An 18266-nucleotide genomic window follows, 5' to 3' on the forward strand; every position below is an offset into this window, starting at 1 on the left:
TTCAGAATTCGGCCCGAGATAAGTAAAATGTGATTAAAAAATTTTGTTGTTGGCAAAATTATAAGATCAAAATTGCGACATAATTCTAAATCATCAAGTGTTTGAGATAAAAATCGACAATGATCAAAATTGGCTTAATCTCCAATATTTGAGAATCATAAGAGTTTTACAACTTTAATTGCAACTAGGATAATTTTGTACCTACAAACTACTAAAATTTTATATTATAAAATTACTACTGAAATTATACTATGACGGACTCTCATCACATCAAGATCATATTCTTTAATTCAAAATGTTTTTGAGGAATGAAAAAGTATGCATAATTTTTTTTTTAGTATTAACTTTTACTTACAAGATTTTACATTAAATTAATTATTTTCCTATGCTAATATTTATTTACTTTTGTTGTTTGAGATTGGGTCTCTATTAGACTAAAAGCCCATAATGCTAAATAAGTCCAATACATCCAACGCTCCACAAGCGGAAAATTTTATCTTCTACCCCCTACAATTAATCTTTCACCCCTATATTTTTTATGTTATTCAAATTTTACTCTTTACTATATTATTTTTTATTTTATTTTTATTTTATTCTATTCAACTTTTTCGGAATCTCTGCACAACCTCTTCACTACAGTGTTCCGATACGAATATTCATACTGTCACACTCATGCAAAGTGTTTAGGTATGGGTATTAGGTATGGGTATTCATACCAGAACACTTGTACGTAGTGGTTAGCAGGGCCAGTCATGAGTTTTTGGAGGCCATATGCAAATATAAAAAGTGGCCCTTTAATAAATAAAAATGCAATTTTTTTTTTTAAAAAAAATTATTCTTGATTTAAATTACAAATAGCATAAAAAAAAATCATCACTGCAATTAACGTAAAGAGACATAGTCTAATCAATAATAAAACATTTTCTAACTACTTAAAGTGAGTCATTTATGGAACATTTTTTGAAGGAAAATTGTCAATTAAGTAATGTATTAAATTTTACACTCTCTAATTTATTAAAACTACAACTCCATAAAAGAGATTATAGGCCTAATAATTTGGCTTTTGTAGTTTGGTGTATAATATATTAATTTTTGCACCCCTAATTTACTAATACTACTATACTTAAAAAATATTGAGGCCTTCATTTTTAGGAGGTCCGATGCCACAACACATGTTGTACATGTATCTGGGCCGGCCTGGTAGTTAGATGTGAATATTAATACCGGAACACTTATACATAGTGTATAGACTTTGAGTATGAGGATTTCCTGTGGGAAACACGCCTTTTACTGAGAATTGCAAATCATGTATATCAACATAGGGAACGAATGATCCAATACGGCCATTAGTGGTCCAAGGGATGAACCAAAAGGAAGATGATTTTGAACCTGCACGCCAAGAGAAACCATCTTTGATGATGCCTTTTACTTGAATAATAGAAGACCAAGTTGAAGAGTCACTACAAGAGTTGCTGGTGAGGATGAATTTTGGCATAGTGATATATTTGCTAAAGAGAATGTCAACCCAAAACTTACTCGAAGATTGCACCATATCTCAAATAAATTTTCACAAAAAAGATATATTAACTTCTCTTGCTAGTCAACACTCAAACCCTCTCAGGATGTGCAATTTTTTACTCCTTCTGTCCCTAAATATAAGTACCTTTACCAAAAAAAAAAAAAAGACGGGTTAAGAAAAGTTGTTGAAGTAATAATTTTCTTTGACTTGTGTGAGACTTTTCCTAATTTTCCCTTTGTATTTAATATATTCAATGTTTCTTTTTAATATTCCAATGCAAGTTAGTGGTATTATTAATGAGAGATATATCTGGAAAAAGAGTAATGATTGCATCTAAAATTTTGTAAAGAGTCTTATATTTAAGGACAAACTTTTTCTATAAAAAGTTCCTATAATTAGGGACGATGGGATCATAGGAGTATAAGCGTTGTTTATGGAGCTAATTTATTTCCTCATTTTGGTGTAGTATGTGTGACCTGACCAAATTTGGTTTGCTTCCTACCTAACAAACCAATCATTAGTTGGTTCAGTCGTGATTGACGTTGAACTTGGTAGGAGGACCATAGTTCGATTCCCTACAAATGTGATCGGGAGGGGAAATTGAAACTACTTGATGCCAGAACTGACCACCGAACTAGATTAAATTAAACTAGTGGTGAAAGAAAAAAAATAAAAAAAAATAAAAAGAATGACTAACTAACAACATTTATTGATTAAATTCGCAAAATCATTTATGAAGAGGGTACCCTAAAATTTAGGAAATTTAAGTATTGTAATAAATGCATTAAAAGATTTGATTTTATCTTTTGTTGGCCCAAATCCATAATAGATTTGATTTAATCATAAAAAAAAAAATCCAAAAATAGCAACGGTCAAAAACACATACATTATATATACTGTTGTTTGGCGGGTAAGACAGAACAAACAACGTTCCCAATTCCCAAACCCTAATTTCTTTCTTTCTTTCACCAAATTTTCTTCTTTCTTCTTCAATCAATCAATCTTCATCATCATTGTTCTTCTTTTTCTTGCAACAATGTGGAATCTTGATCAAGATTGGTACTCTCCAAGAAGCCTCCTCAGCACTCCAACCTATTATGATTTTCCGGTAATATTACTAATTTCTTTCTTATGTCCATTTTTATATTATGATTATGATGAATTTTTCAATCATATGCTTAAATAATTAATTTAACTTTTTCTACAGGGTGATCGGTTCATACCTAATAGGAGTTTGATGGATCTTGATCAAGCCAAAACTTTTCTCACTAACACTAAAAAGACCAAAAAATGTCACAATCAAAATTTCAATGTATGTTTCTAAATTTCTCATCTTTTTCACTCTTTTGTATAGTTGTGTATTTTCAAAAAAGTTCAATTTTTTATAGAAACGAATTCTTACTGAATTTTTTAAAATATTTTTAAAATATTTTTTAAAAAAGTTCAATGTTTTAATCTTTTCTTATTTATTCGAATCTTGAAATCGTCCATTTTATAGAAACGAATTCTTACTGAATTTTTTAAAATATTTTGTCACTTGGTTTTAAGAAATTCTCGTTTGAATCATTATTTATTTATTATTTGAATTTTGAAATTGATACTTTTACATCAAGAAAACTATTTCTTGAGTATTTTTTGTTTGAATATTTGTCTTATTTCTTGAAGCTTTATCTTATATATTAATGTGGTGCCGATGACAGGATGCGTATAGACAGAAACTATATGAGAAACTGAATTTGGATTCAGAAGGGAAACCGTTTCGGATGTTAGTTTTCAGGGGAAGTCCAAAATCAAGTAAAAAATCAATTCGTCATGTTGATCAGTTGCAAGAAGAAGATGCTGCAGCACTTCGAAACAGTGGCAATCAATGCATCCCTCGAAGATATCCTAAGGTTTTGTTCATTTCAATGTACTTTTATATAGTTTCATTGTTAATCTAGTAATCATTTAATACATTTGTTCGATGAATTTAGGGTGTAATAGACTCATCGATAACACCATAGTATATAGCATCAGAAATGCTCGATTAAATGTCTAATATTCGTATAAACGTTTCTAATCTGTTTGCAGAAAGAATCAAAGGTACTGGATGCACCAAACATAAGAGATGATTACTATACAAGCACATTTGATTGGGGGAAAAACAACATGCTAGCTGTTGGTTTGGGAACAGAAATATACGTTTGGAACTCAGTTACTTCTGGTGTATCGAGATGGTGTGAAGCCGCTGGAAATAATTATCCAACAAGTCTTTCATGGTCAGAGGATTCTAAATATCTGGCAACAGGATTTGCGGATTCTCAACTTCATCTCTTTGATGCCGAGACTTCTAAGCCAGTAAGAAATCTTGAAGGTCATAGTAAACGGATTGCGACTGTAACATGGAATAATCGTATTTTAACCTCCGGAAGTCGTGACAATTCGATAATCAACCATGATGGTAATTATATTTTGATTTCCTGTTTAAATTTTTTGGATGTATGAATATGAATACATAAAGCTTTTGATAAATTGCTGTAACATAACATATTGTGGTATTACGTTGTTTTTGTGCAGTTAGAGCAAAAAAAAGTGAGGTTTTGTGGGTGAAAGCACATACATCAGAAGTTTGCGGTTTAAAATGGTCAAAGAGGGGAAACTTATTGGCAAGTGGTGGCAATGACAATCGTATTTATGTATGGGACTCGAGTAGAATGAACTCGTCAAATTTCTTGCATTGTTTTAAAGACCACAAAGCTTCAGTCAAAGCTCTTGCTTGGTGCCCTTATGATTCAGCTGTACTTGCTTCTGGAGGTGGCACAAACGATCGATGTATTAAGTTGTGGAACGCACAAAAGGGAACCAACATTTGCAGCATAAATACCAAAGCTCAGGTAAGACACACCAAAAAATACTAATAGCTGTTGTCTTAATTGTTTACTGTTTAGTCCTTTGGAAAGATGCATATCCATTAGGTTTTTGGATTATCTGAAACGAATGAACTTCGTTATGCAGGTTTGTGGATTACAATGGAATAAACATCACAAGGAGTTATTAAGTGGCCATGGCTATAGTACAAGTGCAGAATCCAACCAATTGTGTTTGTGGCAATATCCATCTATGACTAAAGTTGCAGGCATGGATCCTCATTCTTCGAGATTCCATAATTTACCTCATGGCTTGGATCCTCATTTTTCGAGAGTCCTTCATTTATCTCAGGTATGTTACAGGTCATCGTAACCTAAACACTAGTATAGCCATAAATTGAGACGCGCATTTCGAGTTCTAATTAGGAAGTTCCTTGTTCTATCCTAGAAATTGGCATAACTACTAATTTACTAACATTTTTCTGATTATGTGAACTTTTAAACGTTAGGCTAATGCACTTATTATGTTTTGCAGAGTCCAGATGGGTTAACAGTGGCTTCGGCTGGAGGAGATGAGACTATTCGCTTTTGGGAATTGTTTGGACCACCTGTTACTGATAAAAGAAAGGAATCAGTTCTGGATAACCTATTGTCGATGAAAACAATGCAAATAAGATGATAGGATACATAACACTTTTGTTGTATTAGTGTAGCATTCTTTTGTGCAGATATAGTTAATTTTGTTACAGAAAAAAAGTGTTCTTGTATTCTTTTCTGTATTCATTACTTCTGAATTCAAATGGATGTGACTATCCTAAACACAAAGGTTAAATGTTATCCAAGTAATAGTAAATGTATTATTTTAGCAATTAATGTAATTTTTCATTTATGCATTTTTTTATTTTTTTTGCTGTCACTGAATCATATAACAGATAAGTTTGGGGCTTAGGCTCTCATTATTATAAAAAATACAAAAAAGAAAAGTTTGATTAAATATATGCATCAATCGTCGAAAGAAGTGGCTGCAAAACAATCGATATAAAATCTCATCGGTTACTTTTACATTATCAAATAGAGATTTAAATGAATAATAATGATGAACACGATTTAATAATCTAAAGATTACCAAGCTGATATTGGCTAATAATAATCAAGATTACTAAGCTGTAGTTCAGAAACATGAATTAGACTTCATGATTACGTAGGATCGAGAAGTGAAGTTTGTAGTGACGATTAAAATTGGAAAATTGAAAATCTAAAATGGAACCATAGAAATAAGTTTAACCATATGGAAGTGAGACTTGGTGGCAAATTAACATCAGTAACTATGATGCCATGATAAATCTTAGGCATCAAACTGAAGGACCGTGAAGGCATTGTTATTGGAAGTTGGAACCATATGATTGGGCAAGTATTTTTTACTTGAGGTGACATAGAGTTTTATGCTTAAAAGAATCCTAAGCATGAGGGTGTTCGTTAGGACTTACAAGACTACATGAAATTGTTAACAAAATCCGTGTTGGCAACTCAGAATTTAGCTCGTTGATTTTTAACATTAAAAATGTATTGAATCTAAATTCAAACTTTGTGGTAAAGTTTATTAAGCGAAAAATGAATATGATTGCTCATACAGTTGATAGGGCGACCATTTCTTAGATTAGTCGTTATACTTTTGATTTGGTTCCACTTTGTATTTCTTCTTTATTGATTAATTGATGAAATGATATGAGTTATTGTTTGTTAAAAAAAAAAGTAATATTTTTTCTATTTTTCTTATAAAAAGAAAAAGTAATCTTTACAAAAAAAAAAATTGACGAAATTTTTTTTTATTTGAGAGAATCTTTAATTTAAAAGTTATTGAAATTTTCTTTTTGTTTTTTTTTTTAAAAAAATAAGTACGAAAAAGAAAACGCATATAAATGAACATTAATTTTTTTTTGACTAAATTATTATTATTTTTTTAACGGCATAATGCAGGATTAATGAATGAGTCAATATGCATTACTTTTATTTTGACCAAGAGTCAATATGCATTACTATATTACCATATATAGACAATGTAATTCACTATATATAAACAACATAAGATAAAGAATCAAAGGTACACAAAAAAAAAAAAAACCCAAACACAATTAACTAGCTAGCACATTAATTGTCTCAATGGCTTTGCTGAAATGTATCCTTGCCGCCATGTTAATTGCTAGTATTTTATTTCTAGGTATGTAACAAAGTAATGAACAAAACTATTCTTTAATTGAATTTTTTCAATACTATTATTATAGAATATATGTTGATTAATAATGTGAAGTACCTATAAAATGCAGGTGTGAGTAGCAAACAATTTTGCCCAGGATTATGCAAGAACTATCCTAATTGTGATGCCTATTGCAAGAGTATAGGGTATCAGATAGGGCAATGCATTCCACCTGAGAATGTCTTCTGTTGCTGTGCCAAAGTTAGTGATGTGATCAACTTATCGTAGTGCTTTGAAATGTTTAACTAGTTTTTTTTTTTTTATTAGCAAAATGTATTAATAAAAGTTACGAGGTATTCAAATTATAAGATGAGTTTGGTTTTATTAGCATAATCAAGAGGTTAATTTTGTCATTACTTGATGTTGGTCAGTTCTTTCTATCTATCACTTGAGTATATACAGACCAATAACCAAACTTCGTGAAAATATTGATTTCTACATGGCTAAAATTGAAACAAATTTGTGGATGACATAGTTAGAAACTGTAAAAAAATTCCAAAATTTAAAACCCTAAAGCATAGATTTTTTTATTGATCACCTTAGTGTTGTTTCGTTGTTGTTGGAGGATTTATACTATTGTATGTATTTGGTTTGGTGTTTTATTTGAGATGGTTTAATTTAGAGAAAAGTTTGAAGGAAAGAATGAGAGCAATAAAAAGTGTTTTAGACTTTTCAGGTGCAAAATAAAATAAAAAATGGGGGTGCAAAATGCAAAAAATATAGGTGTATTGATGAAAACTTTAAAATCCCATGCACCTGCACCCCCTTAATTATACACGGCACCACCCCTGACGTCTTCTCCAAATACATTGAGCAAATTTGCCTTGTATGAGATTGGTCCCCATATTTTACAATATTCACGATTTTGGTCTTCCTATTTTAAAATCAAAATATTTTTGCTCTCTTATTTTAATTTTTTTTTTGGCTGTTTTGGTCCCCATTCTATTTTTTAGCTTGCTAGCATGAGAAACAATGACGTGACTGTATCCACGTGGCAAAGAACAACATTCACATGAACATTTTTTAACCAAATGGTAGGAAAAATGCTAATGTGGCAATTTCCACGTGTCAAATAACGATATCGACATCAGCATTTTTTAACCAGTTGGCAGGAAAAAAGCTGATATGGTAGAAAAAATGCCTATACTTTTATTAAAAATAATACATTTGCTGACATTTACTTGTTTGCCTCACAACTTCCCCACAAAGGTTAAATCTTTAATTTAAAAGTTATAGTACACACTAATTAATTAATATTAATATAAAAAAGAATGCACATTAATTTATTTTTTTTGTAACGGCATAATGCACAATTAATAAATGAGTCAATATATCATTATATAAAAAAATAAAAAAAAAATATGCATGAGTCAATATGCATTACTAAAAATTTTTTTTTGTCAAGATATGCATTACTATATTACCATATATAGACAATGTAATTCATTCATATAAAAAAAAAAAAAAAAAAAGACAACGTAATTCACTATATATAAACAGTGTAATATACATAGTCATAGGTACCTAAAAAAAACACAATTAACTAGCTAGTACATTTGTCTCAATGGCTATGCTGAAATGTGTTCTTGCAGCCATGTTAATTGCTATTTTATTTCTAGGTATGTAACAAAGTAATTAGCAAAAGTATTCTTTAATTCAGTTTTTTCAATACTATTGTTATAGAACATGTTGATTAATAGTGTTAAGTACTCATAAAATGCAGGTGTGAGTAGCAAACACTTCTGTCCAGGATTATGCAAGTACTATCCTAATTGTGATGGATACTGCAAGAATATAGGCTATGATATAGGGCAATGCGTTGAAGTACCTAATGCTAGCTTCTGTTGCTGTGCCAAAGTTTGGGTGATGAACTTTTTTTTTTTTTTGACACAAACAAAATGATATTCATTCATTCAAATCGACAGATACATCAAATACAACCACATATTCAACTTCGCTAAAAACGTAAAGGATGAATCTGCGAACAAACTCACAGCATCCGAGTTAATAGCATACAACGGCATAATGCCTACAACAAATAATATGATAAAATTAAAATCACCGGAATATCCATGCTTCCGGATCTGCAACGTTGATGCCCAAATCATTGATTGAATCTGTAATTGACCGAAGATAATCTTTCGAGAAGAATCAAAGAACACCGCAACAAAACGGGAAATTAAATAACGCCGCACAAGACGACGATCAGCACAACGCCGCACTTAGACGACGAAATCACAAAAAAACACAAAAGAAAAACTTAATCTATGTGAAAATCACTTATTTAAATTAAAAGAAAAGAAAAAAAGGTGTAGAGGGGGTGATTCTAGGCCAAAAGTGACCCAAAATCACCCCTCTATGATGAACAAAGAGAGCTTGGAGACAAGAATTTTTTTGTAAATTAGGGCCGGCTAGGAGCCTCAACAGTGCTACTTATAAAGCTTATAATGTTGCTTGGGTGATGAACTTATCGTAGTGCTTTGAAATGTTTAAATGGTTTTCTTTTTTTACTAGAAAAATGTATTAATAAAAGTATATGGGGTATTCAAATTATAAGATGAGTTTGGTTCTAGTGTCTCACTATTTCTTTATTTTTTTTTTTTTTTTTTGTTGAAGTGTTTGATTTTATCAATCAAGTAGTGGCAATCAAATAGTTTTTTTTGTTAGGATTTTTCTTTATTTCTTATTAAAATAGTTGGAATTACATTGGTGCTTCTTTGCTCAATATATATTTATCAGCTTGTTTGCCTCATATTCTTTCCAGTCATTTTTATAAGAAACACTTTAAAAAAATCATACAAACCAAATTATGTGTCAAATCTTGATGTGGCAACCACATAAACAACTCCATATCAAGTGCAATGTCATTTAAATAATGTGTCAAATCATCAAAATTGAATGTTATATTTTTATTAATTTCAAAACGAAAACTTTCAAAACTTTCAAAACGGTAGTTTCTCTGTATCAGTGTCTATTCGCTTGGGTGTTGTTGACGCTTTTACCTCAAAATTCTCCATAATCACAACACAAGGTACTCTTTTGTTCATTTTCTTATCCAAAACATGAATAAATACTTGTGTACTTGTAAAATTCATTTTTTAATTTGTTGCCGGTTGCACACAAAGTGTTTGATAAATGTTCTGACCCATGGTATCAATATTATTATTATAGAGTACTAATCACTGTCTTGTTTTGATACTCTTCATAGTTTGTTTGGCGTTTCGTTTTGTTTTGTTTTTACTAGATAAGATGTGACTGATTTTTATGCTTAGAACTTAGAATTGTTTTGCATTGTTTGAATGTAGTAGTCACTATAGCTGCTATTCTAAACCACTATTGCCACAGAATATGTCATTTTTTAAATTAATATCTAATCTAACTATTTGTTGCTGTTGTTCTTGTTGCATCAAAATTTAGACTTTACTTTCAATATTGTTTATCTTTCTTATAGGTTTCATACCTTTGTAGCATTTTTGTACTTGTATGTATGTTGTGAATAATTTCATAAACCTATTTTTTTAAAGTATTTATATGCTCATAACCAATCTATGCAACAAGATTGAGTTGAGATCGGGTTACATCCGTTTAGATTAAATTGTAAAACACCCATGGTATGGTAGGACACTCATCTTTAGATTGGAGACGAAAGGTCTACTCTTCTCCCTTTTTTACATTTATCTGGTGGTATGTTTAGATCTCAATTTACAGTGAAGAATGTGAGGGTGTAAAATATGGATGAAAAAAAAGAAGTAGCGAAGGGTATTTTAGAAAATATTAAATTGTAAAGTAAATTAAGTAGGTGTGCATTGTATAATAGGGAGCTACTTTTCATACCCTCTACGTTTTCTAAAAAATTACACGTTCCAAAAGTATACTTCTGAATAAATTGTGTTTTTACTAAATGTGTATTTCCAAAATCATGTTGGAGGCGGGTGAAATTTCTCCATTGTATCTTTTAATTAATTTGTATTCTTATTTCTCCTCAACCCGATTCGATTACATCCCGCTTGTTGGATTTCACCATGGGTAGTACATGGTTCTCTATATTCATTTTTTTGTGTTTGTATTTAGATGTCTAGTGATAGGATTGAAGTAAAATGTATTGACATTTTTAATGATTCATTATGTTTGCTTCTTGTAACCCCAGAATATCAAAGAAGAATCGGCAAATGGCTTCTATAAAATCTGTTGCCTCTGGGTTGGTATTGCCACGCCCAGTTACTTTTGTTACTGGAAATGCCAAAAAGCTTGAAGAAGTTCGCGCCATCTTGGGACAGTCCATTCCTTTTCAATCCCTCAAACTTGACTGTAATATCAGTCTCTCCCTTCAATATTTCTTTCCTCATTTTGTGTTGGTTTCCCCCTATTTTAAAAACCTGCTTATCTTAGGTTTTACTTACTCTTAGTTCGGTCATTTTTTCTGCTTGCCTCATTTTTCTTACAGTTTTATATTTTTTATTTTTTTAGTGCCTGAATTGCAAGGAGAACCTGAAGATATCTCCAAAGAGAAAGCTCGTTTGGCTGCTGTTCAGGTACTCAAGTTAATATTTTCGCTCATAAACACCTAGGCTTGTACTTCTTTTTCATACCCAAATATTAGTACCCTAACCTCCTGTTAAAAACTCTTTGGGTATCACTTATCTCACCCACCGAGCTACCTACTTGAGATAACACCTAGGCTTGTATGATTATAGGCTTGTATGTTTAGTTGTAATGGGTTCAACACCATTTTTTTGTCAACCTTTTGATCTCTTAGATTTTTTTTCAAAAATCTGTCAAAAAATTGAAAAAACAGTCAAGGGGACGAGTTGAACTCGCGCCCCTAACCTCTTAAAACGAACTTGCAACCACTAGGACATTGATCAGGAGACACTGAACCCATTACAACTAAACATAAACTCAATTAATGAACATTGAGACAATTATTGATCAAATTTTAATCATAACATCTATACTTATTGATTGAATTTTAATCATAACATTTATACTTTATTTATTAAAAACAAAAAAAACTACATTTTCTAGAATTAAGTTACAACTTTTATTAAAACAAATACTATCAATTTTTAATGATATTAACTTGAAAGTATATTTTGTTACCATTGATTAGAATATAACTATTTTTTATTTTATTGATGTTATTTACATTTTAAATAAAATTGACTCTTTTTAAAAATTGTATTTTTTAAATATAAAACATTTGAAATTTATTAATTTTTTTACCTTTAAAAGGCCTCTTCATGTAATTTGCCCCGGGCCTCAACATGTGTCGACCCGGCCCTGACATTGATCAATCCTTGTGTTTTATCATCGGTAATAATATTTAACATATAGCATAAATGATGGCCTAATAAAATATAGAATTTTTGAAGCCCCAAAAATGTTGAGGCCCTGGGCTATGGGCCTGCTTGCCCTGCCTCAGGGCCAGGCCTGATTATAGGTTGGTAATAGGTTTTTATATTGGGCTTAAGTCATCCTTATAAAACCGGCTTGTAAGGTGAGGGATGCCTCTCTCTATAAACTCTTGTAGTAAGGCCTTATCTTTAATTTGTAGGACTGTGTTAATCTGTGGGACTTTGTAATTTGTGGGATGCCTCTCTATATAAACTTTTGTTTTAATTTGTGGCAAGGTTAACGGACCTGTTTTGGTTGAAGACACTTGCCTCTGTTACAATGCCTTGAAGGGTCTTCCAGGTAGATATAATTTTATTGTTGTTCATGCTTTGAAAGCTGGCACTGTACTTCATAGCACTGGTTTTAATTGAACATTTGAAACTTTTGCAGGGCCTTATATGTAAGTTCTCGATCCCCCAGGATCATTGTACTCAGGTTCTTTTACCCTTCCTTTTATCATGATAGTTTAGGACCTCATAAAAGTGTTGTTTATTTTACCTTGTAGTTTATGAAAGCTCAATACTATAATACATGAAATTGTGCTGTAATCTATCCATTTTCTGTAAGAGAGCAGTGCTCCATTTCATCGCTGTTTCTGTTTACTTTACCATTTTTGCAGTAATGTGTAGATGAATTAATGCTCAAAATTGAGTGTTTTTTTAATACAAATACTAGTTTCATTTCTTCGTATCCATTTATCACTCCTAAAATGTTGTAGTCTATAAGTTATGTGACTGTTGATGAAATGGTTTGAAGAAAAATACAAAAGTGGCTGAACGGGAGAACAAGGCTTATGTTTGTTCTTAGACTCATCCGGTTTCTTTTAATTCTGCTACCCCTTTCAGCTCTGTTGCCTTTTAACTGCCTTCTTCCTTCCGAATCTAAATAGCCTTTCTCATATGTTGGATAGTGTTGGTTCAGTGGTGCTTCACTTGTTTGTTATTTGTGCTTTAGTAAGTTTTGGAAGGCAAGCATATACACTAGAGTCTAGAACATAAATATGGAAATAAATCCTTTATCCAACTAAGTTTTGGTTATAACATCCCCCTCTCCTATACCAAAAATATTTGATATTTCAGAGAAATAAGTATGTCATTTTTGGTAAAATAAAGGGTGTATGTAATTTTGCTTTTGTTTAGTTATATTTGCTCATTATATTAAGTTATTCCATACTGTGGATAGTCATTTGGCGACTAACCAATTTATGCATCCTGTCGTGTATGAATATGTAGTATTCTAATCAATGTTGCTTATTGCTGATGAATATATTGAATATAAAACCATATTAGTCAGAATTTTCTTTGACCTTTATCTGCGTGTCTGTGTGTTGGTGTCAAAAAGTATACTTGCTTCTATAGCATCAGCTAGTAAGCTTTTTAAATTCAATTATCTGTTTTAAGATGCAACATGTTTTTTTTTTGTATAAATGATCATTGTCTTGTTTCTTTGTTAAATCATGCAGCAAATGGTTTCTCCAGAAGATTGGTCATGAAGGTTGTGACATAACTCTGTAATTGTGCAGTAGTTTTCAATTTTTTAGTTCTTGGGTTTCAGGATATCTCACAGAATTTGATCTACTCATTCCTCTCATCATTTTGTAGGTCTCAACAATCTGTTGATGGCATATGATGATAAATCAGCATACGCATTATGTGTATTTTCTTTTGCAATCGGTCCAAACAGTGAACCTATCACCTTTTCAGGAAAGACACTGGTATCATTTTGAATCCCTGTGTGCTGCTTCCCAAAAACACATTTATGTATGCATATATTTTCTTTGATTTGCATGTTAAGATTGCGAGTCAAATTAAATGAGTAAATTTTATTATGGAGTCTATAAAAAAAAGAAAAATGCTAGATTTAGCGAATAATATTATCAAGAAAGCACACCACCGCTTCACACTTTCCATGGCATCTATGATCTATTACTAATGGCAAAAGTGAACTCACAAACCGCTCCACCTCAGCTCCAACATCAAGCGTACCACAATCTTATTGTGAACCAAAGTAGAACATGAGTCTCTTATTAACTACCATTCAAAGAGAGAGGCCACAAGGTTCAATTAATCAGAGGTGAGGAAGGTCAAAAACCTATAAAGAACTTCAGATGATATTACTTCACATATTAGCAGATGAGACTGGGCAGTAGTGATACTTGGTTCAAAGTGTTTGGAATGAGGTTTTTTATTTGTGTAAGAAAGACCTAGTAACGGTGGTTCTATTTTTTAGAATACTTTAGGAATGAAGTATAAAAAGTAATGTTCGTGGAAATTTCGCGTGAATATGTCTTCACGACATATGGCATTGCTGATAAAAAAAAATAGAGGTTTGCCTTGTAAAAACGTGTTATTCTTCAACCTGACCAAACTTTTGTGTTAACGATGAAATTGTTGGTATGTCGTAAAACAGCAGGACATGCTTTGATAATCTATAGTTTTCAAAGTTGAAAAATTTGAGTAGTTTTGATCAATTTATACGTTAATGTGTTATGATGACTAACTCATTTTGTGCTTGTATGGTAGGGGAAGATTGTTCCTCCAAGAGGACCCAATGATTTTGGATGGGATCCCATTTTTCAACCTGATGGCTATGATCAAACGTATTTCTATCCTTTCTTTCATGTCATGTTCTGTTTAAGTGTTCTATAGTTATTTGCATGAACTAATTTATTTCATTTATAACAATTGTAGTTATGCAGAGATGTCCAAAGAAGAAAAGAACAAAATTTCTCACCGCTACAAATCTCTTGCACTGGTGAAATCACATTTTGCTGAAGCTGGATATACCTTTCAGATCTAAAAGAGGTATAGTAGACATTCGTCAAATTTGGGAATCAGTTAAATGTAAAGAATGTTGGATTGAAGTTTGTTAACTAAGTTTGATTAAACCTCATTTTGCAAATTTAAGCTTAGTTAAAAATTAGTTCGCTCCAACATTTTTAAATGTATGATAAGCGAAGTGAAACTTTTTCCTCAGCCACAGACAAAAAGGCAAATTAGTAGAGATTTTGTTTCCATATCAATTTAAGTTTGATGCCAAATTTGATTTGACTAATTGGCTCAAACAATGAACCAAACATTTCCTTAGTTTATTGAAAGAGTTTGTTTATAGTTTATTGAAGTTTATCATGAGATATTTACTTGTGTAAGTGTTTCTTATCTCATTTATAAAAATAGGTTATGACATATTTATTAGCAGATTTTTATAGCTTATAAATTCTACACTGGGAGTATTGTGTTGCAAGTATTGAAGGATAGGGAATTATATGCAAAAATGGCTCCAACCAAAATTCACACTTTGGATAACTTTGCATACATTCTCATATATATCCTTCAATACTTGCAAAACAATCCTCATATGTTCTTCATGTTTCTCCTTTCTTGAGGAGCAAATTAGGATATTGTCAATAAAGACCACTACAAAACGCTCTAAATATGGCCTGAAAATGATGTTCACATAATTCATAAATACTTTAGATGCATTAGTCACTCGAAGAGGCATAACTAAGTACTCATAACCTCGACATTAATGGTGTCTTTTGTAAATTGTACTACGTATGTTATGGTTGCTGAAGATTAGAATTTAATGGCAAAAGGAATAAAACTGAAAACTATGCTAGACTAAAAATACTTCATTAACTAATTGTTAATAGATTCAGTGGTGATTGACATTGAACTTGGTAGGGAGGACCACGGTTCGATCCCACAACTACGATCGGGAGGGGGTTGGAACCACTTGATGTCAGAACTGACCCCCGAACCAGATTAAATTGGTAGTGAAAGCAAAAAAAAATACTTCATTAATTTCATCATGATTTATTCATTCACTTTGCTGCTTACATATAGCCAAAAAGCAACGGTCTTATCATAGGGTTCTCTATTACATCTCATTGACAACTTATTGTTGTACCCTCTAATACTAGAAGAGGTTAGTCATTCTATTACAGAAGGATCTAGACACATGAAATGATGATAAGATCAACTAAGGCTAATGGACTCCTTAAGCCACTTGGGCTTCATCACTTTGCGTTTGGACTTCATTCTTTCATCTGGGGGGTCCCTTGAGTAATCCTCCATCTAGGTCAGATTCTGATTGAGCCTGATTCCTAACAACGTAGTTGCAGTACAATGATTCTTGGATATTTTCCTGTTATCCTTGATAGCATTTATGCCTTCCAATGTCTCCAAAACATCCAAAGAAATATATTAGAGCACAATTATGACACAATGTTTTGAAACCCTCTAAAATGCTAATATTAGATTGGAAAAGCTTTCAATATGTTAATGTATAAAACCAGAAAATATGTGCCGAAATGCAGTGATCAAATTCCCCCACACTTATTCTTTTGCGGTCCATATGAAACTCAACTTCTAGACACAAAGAAATATTCAAAACCAAGCATGATGCAATTCCAAAGAATCTCAAGAGTGCAAAGTGGCGAGCAAAATGAACATCCTAGACTTCAAAGAAAATGACAATCATGAATAACATCTTATGACATGCATAATGAGCAAGAGGGCAAATCAAAAAAGAAAAAAGTTTTCATATTAATATATGAGTATAAATATAGGTCACCAAGTTATGTTGCTTTCCTAGCAAGACTACTTGGTCAACAAGGAATTTACTTGGGCAAGAAGAAAGTTACTTGGCCATGAAGTTAACTTGGGCATCAAGATCAAGCTCACCTATAAATAGGAGGTGGTGTTGAAGATTGAAATTAATTCTAACATTGAGAGAAAAACATTACAACCTTGATAGAGTTTCAAGAGAATTAGAGAGATTTCTAGTTAGTGAAATTCTTAGGTGTAATTGGGTTTTGGGTAGTGAGAGATATTGAGTGTTTGTAAACACTTTGTGTAAATTTCCCTTTTCAATTGAAAGGACTGTAGTTTCCCGTAGGCATATTTGGCCGAACTCCGTTATCAATCTTTGTGTTTTATTATTCCGCATTTATCGCTTTTCATTAATCTGACTTTAGGGAAATTCGGCGTAGTTTCCTAACACTAAGATACTACAAAACAGTTGGAACCGGAAAGTAATCATTTTCAGGTTCACATAAAATAGTCAGTTCATTTCTTTCCATTTCCTTCCAACATCATTTGCATTTGTAACATCACACGTGCCATAAAGCAAATCTAGCGCGCGCCTCCGAATACTGTGTATATCAACCCGGTTAGAAATATTAGATTTAATAAAAAGTGACAATACTAAAAAAGGAATTAACTCTGTCAAACATTCAATTGAAGAACATTCAATTGAAGATATCACAAACCTAAGACACTGATGATGATAGAAAGACCTAACCATGGAGAATTTAATACTATAAGCATAAGATTTTAATACATTGTACTCAATTAACAACTATTACAACATCAATCAACAGAAAATGGGAAATGTAGGCATAGATATTGGTATTATCCATATCAGTTTGCACAAAGAAAGTGATGCTATATCCAAATCATAGCATATTTGGAATTGAAATAATAATGTTGAGCTCATAAAATGGGATTATTTAGTTTTTATAATTCAAATGCAACCGAAATAGTTTATCATCATTAAAACAACACATGCACCACAATAAATCACTCTTCATAAATTATTTAAAAAATTAACCTGAAGTGTTAAGGTTGTAGCTTTTGGAACCAGAGTCATGTCAGTTAGATCTGGCGAAGCTATATGTTCAAACTTGATCCGTCTGAGGACCTTCGACGAGATCGCTGCTTCCATGGTTGAACCCGGTGAGGATGCAGTTGAATCGGTTAATTTATCTGATCCATAATGTCGTTCATGTTTTATTTAATGTTTTTTATTTATTTATGTTATGATAATTTCAATGAACTTTGTTGTTTTGTTATGCAAAAGTACATGTTTAATATATACTCCGAGGGCGTTCACGCCATAGGAAGCGTATTAATGAAACGTTCATTGTTTAAATAGCGAACTACGTATGTGGTTTGCTTTGCGGAATGTAAACCATGACAGCTACAGATTATGCAGAGACTAAAATGGCAAAGAATAATTGTAGCAAACTTAACAACAAACAATTTTATCACATAAAAAAGGTGATGATTACAACGTAAACCATTAGAAAAAAAATTACATCAAAATAATTTTTATTAGACAAAAAATTACATTAAAATTAAATAAAGACCAAATGGGAAGGACCCACCAAGGGATAAAAGGGTTGCAGGTTCCTTTTGTCAATTTTTCCCAAGCTTCCTCCAGTGTTTTTAATTTTAAAAAATTAACATTA

The 18266-nt window shown here is 31.7% G+C and overlaps 2 protein-coding genes across 4 annotated transcripts; both read left to right on the plus strand.

Annotated features, from left to right (window-relative positions):
- Positions 1-2494: 2494 nt before the first annotated feature.
- Positions 2495-5113, plus strand: LOC123918656 (cell division cycle 20.2, cofactor of APC complex-like). Its single transcript, XM_045971091.1, has 7 exons — positions 2495-2627; positions 2727-2831; positions 3220-3411; positions 3590-3959; positions 4076-4392; positions 4514-4717; positions 4901-5113. Exons 1-7 carry the CDS (start codon positions 2556-2558, stop codon positions 5042-5044), a joined length of 1404 nt encoding a protein of 467 aa, XP_045827047.1. The 5' UTR covers positions 2495-2555; the 3' UTR covers positions 5045-5113.
- A 4443-nt stretch (positions 5114-9556) lies between these two features.
- Positions 9557-15148, plus strand: LOC123915894 (inosine triphosphate pyrophosphatase). 3 transcript variants are annotated; one of them, XM_045967558.1, is made up of 9 exons: positions 9557-9650; positions 10767-10927; positions 11087-11151; positions 12250-12313; positions 12404-12413; positions 13476-13507; positions 13615-13727; positions 14536-14612; positions 14704-15148. In XM_045967558.1, the coding sequence occupies exons 2-9, from the start codon at positions 10789-10791 to the stop codon at positions 14810-14812; spliced, it is 609 nt and encodes a 202-aa protein (XP_045823514.1). In that variant the 5' UTR covers positions 9557-9650; positions 10767-10788; the 3' UTR covers positions 14813-15148. The 3 variants fall into 3 exon arrangements, with proteins under 3 accessions (XP_045823514.1, XP_045824210.1, XP_045824925.1); XM_045968254.1 differs by having other exon boundaries at positions 9563-9643; positions 10765-10927; XM_045968969.1 differs by lacking the exon at positions 9557-9650 and adding an exon at positions 9700-9769.
- Positions 15149-18266: the final 3118 nt, after the last annotated feature.

This window comes from Trifolium pratense, linkage group LG1, assembly GCF_020283565.1.
Source record: "Trifolium pratense cultivar HEN17-A07 linkage group LG1, ARS_RC_1.1, whole genome shotgun sequence".
Classification (NCBI taxonomy): domain Eukaryota; kingdom Viridiplantae; phylum Streptophyta; class Magnoliopsida; order Fabales; family Fabaceae; genus Trifolium; species Trifolium pratense.

Bases quoted from the DNA above. Each gene is read 5' to 3' on its own strand.
- LOC123915894 (XM_045967558.1), top strand. From the start codon at position 10,789: ATGGCTTCTATAAAATCTGTTGCCTCTGGGTTGGTATTGCCACGCCCA. The intron at 10,928-11,086 runs GTAATATCAGTC...TTATTTTTTTAG, and splicing joins TCAATCCCTCAAACTTGACT to TGCCTGAATTGCAAGGAGAA. The intron at 14,613-14,703 runs GTATTTCTATCC...TAACAATTGTAG, and splicing joins CCTGATGGCTATGATCAAAC to TTATGCAGAGATGTCCAAAG.
- LOC123918656 (XM_045971091.1), top strand. From the start codon at position 2,556: ATGTGGAATCTTGATCAAGATTGGTACTCTCCAAGAAGCCTCCTCAGC. The intron at 2,628-2,726 runs GTAATATTACTA...CTTTTTCTACAG, and splicing joins CAACCTATTATGATTTTCCG to GGTGATCGGTTCATACCTAA. The intron at 2,832-3,219 runs GTATGTTTCTAA...TGCCGATGACAG, and splicing joins GTCACAATCAAAATTTCAAT to GATGCGTATAGACAGAAACT.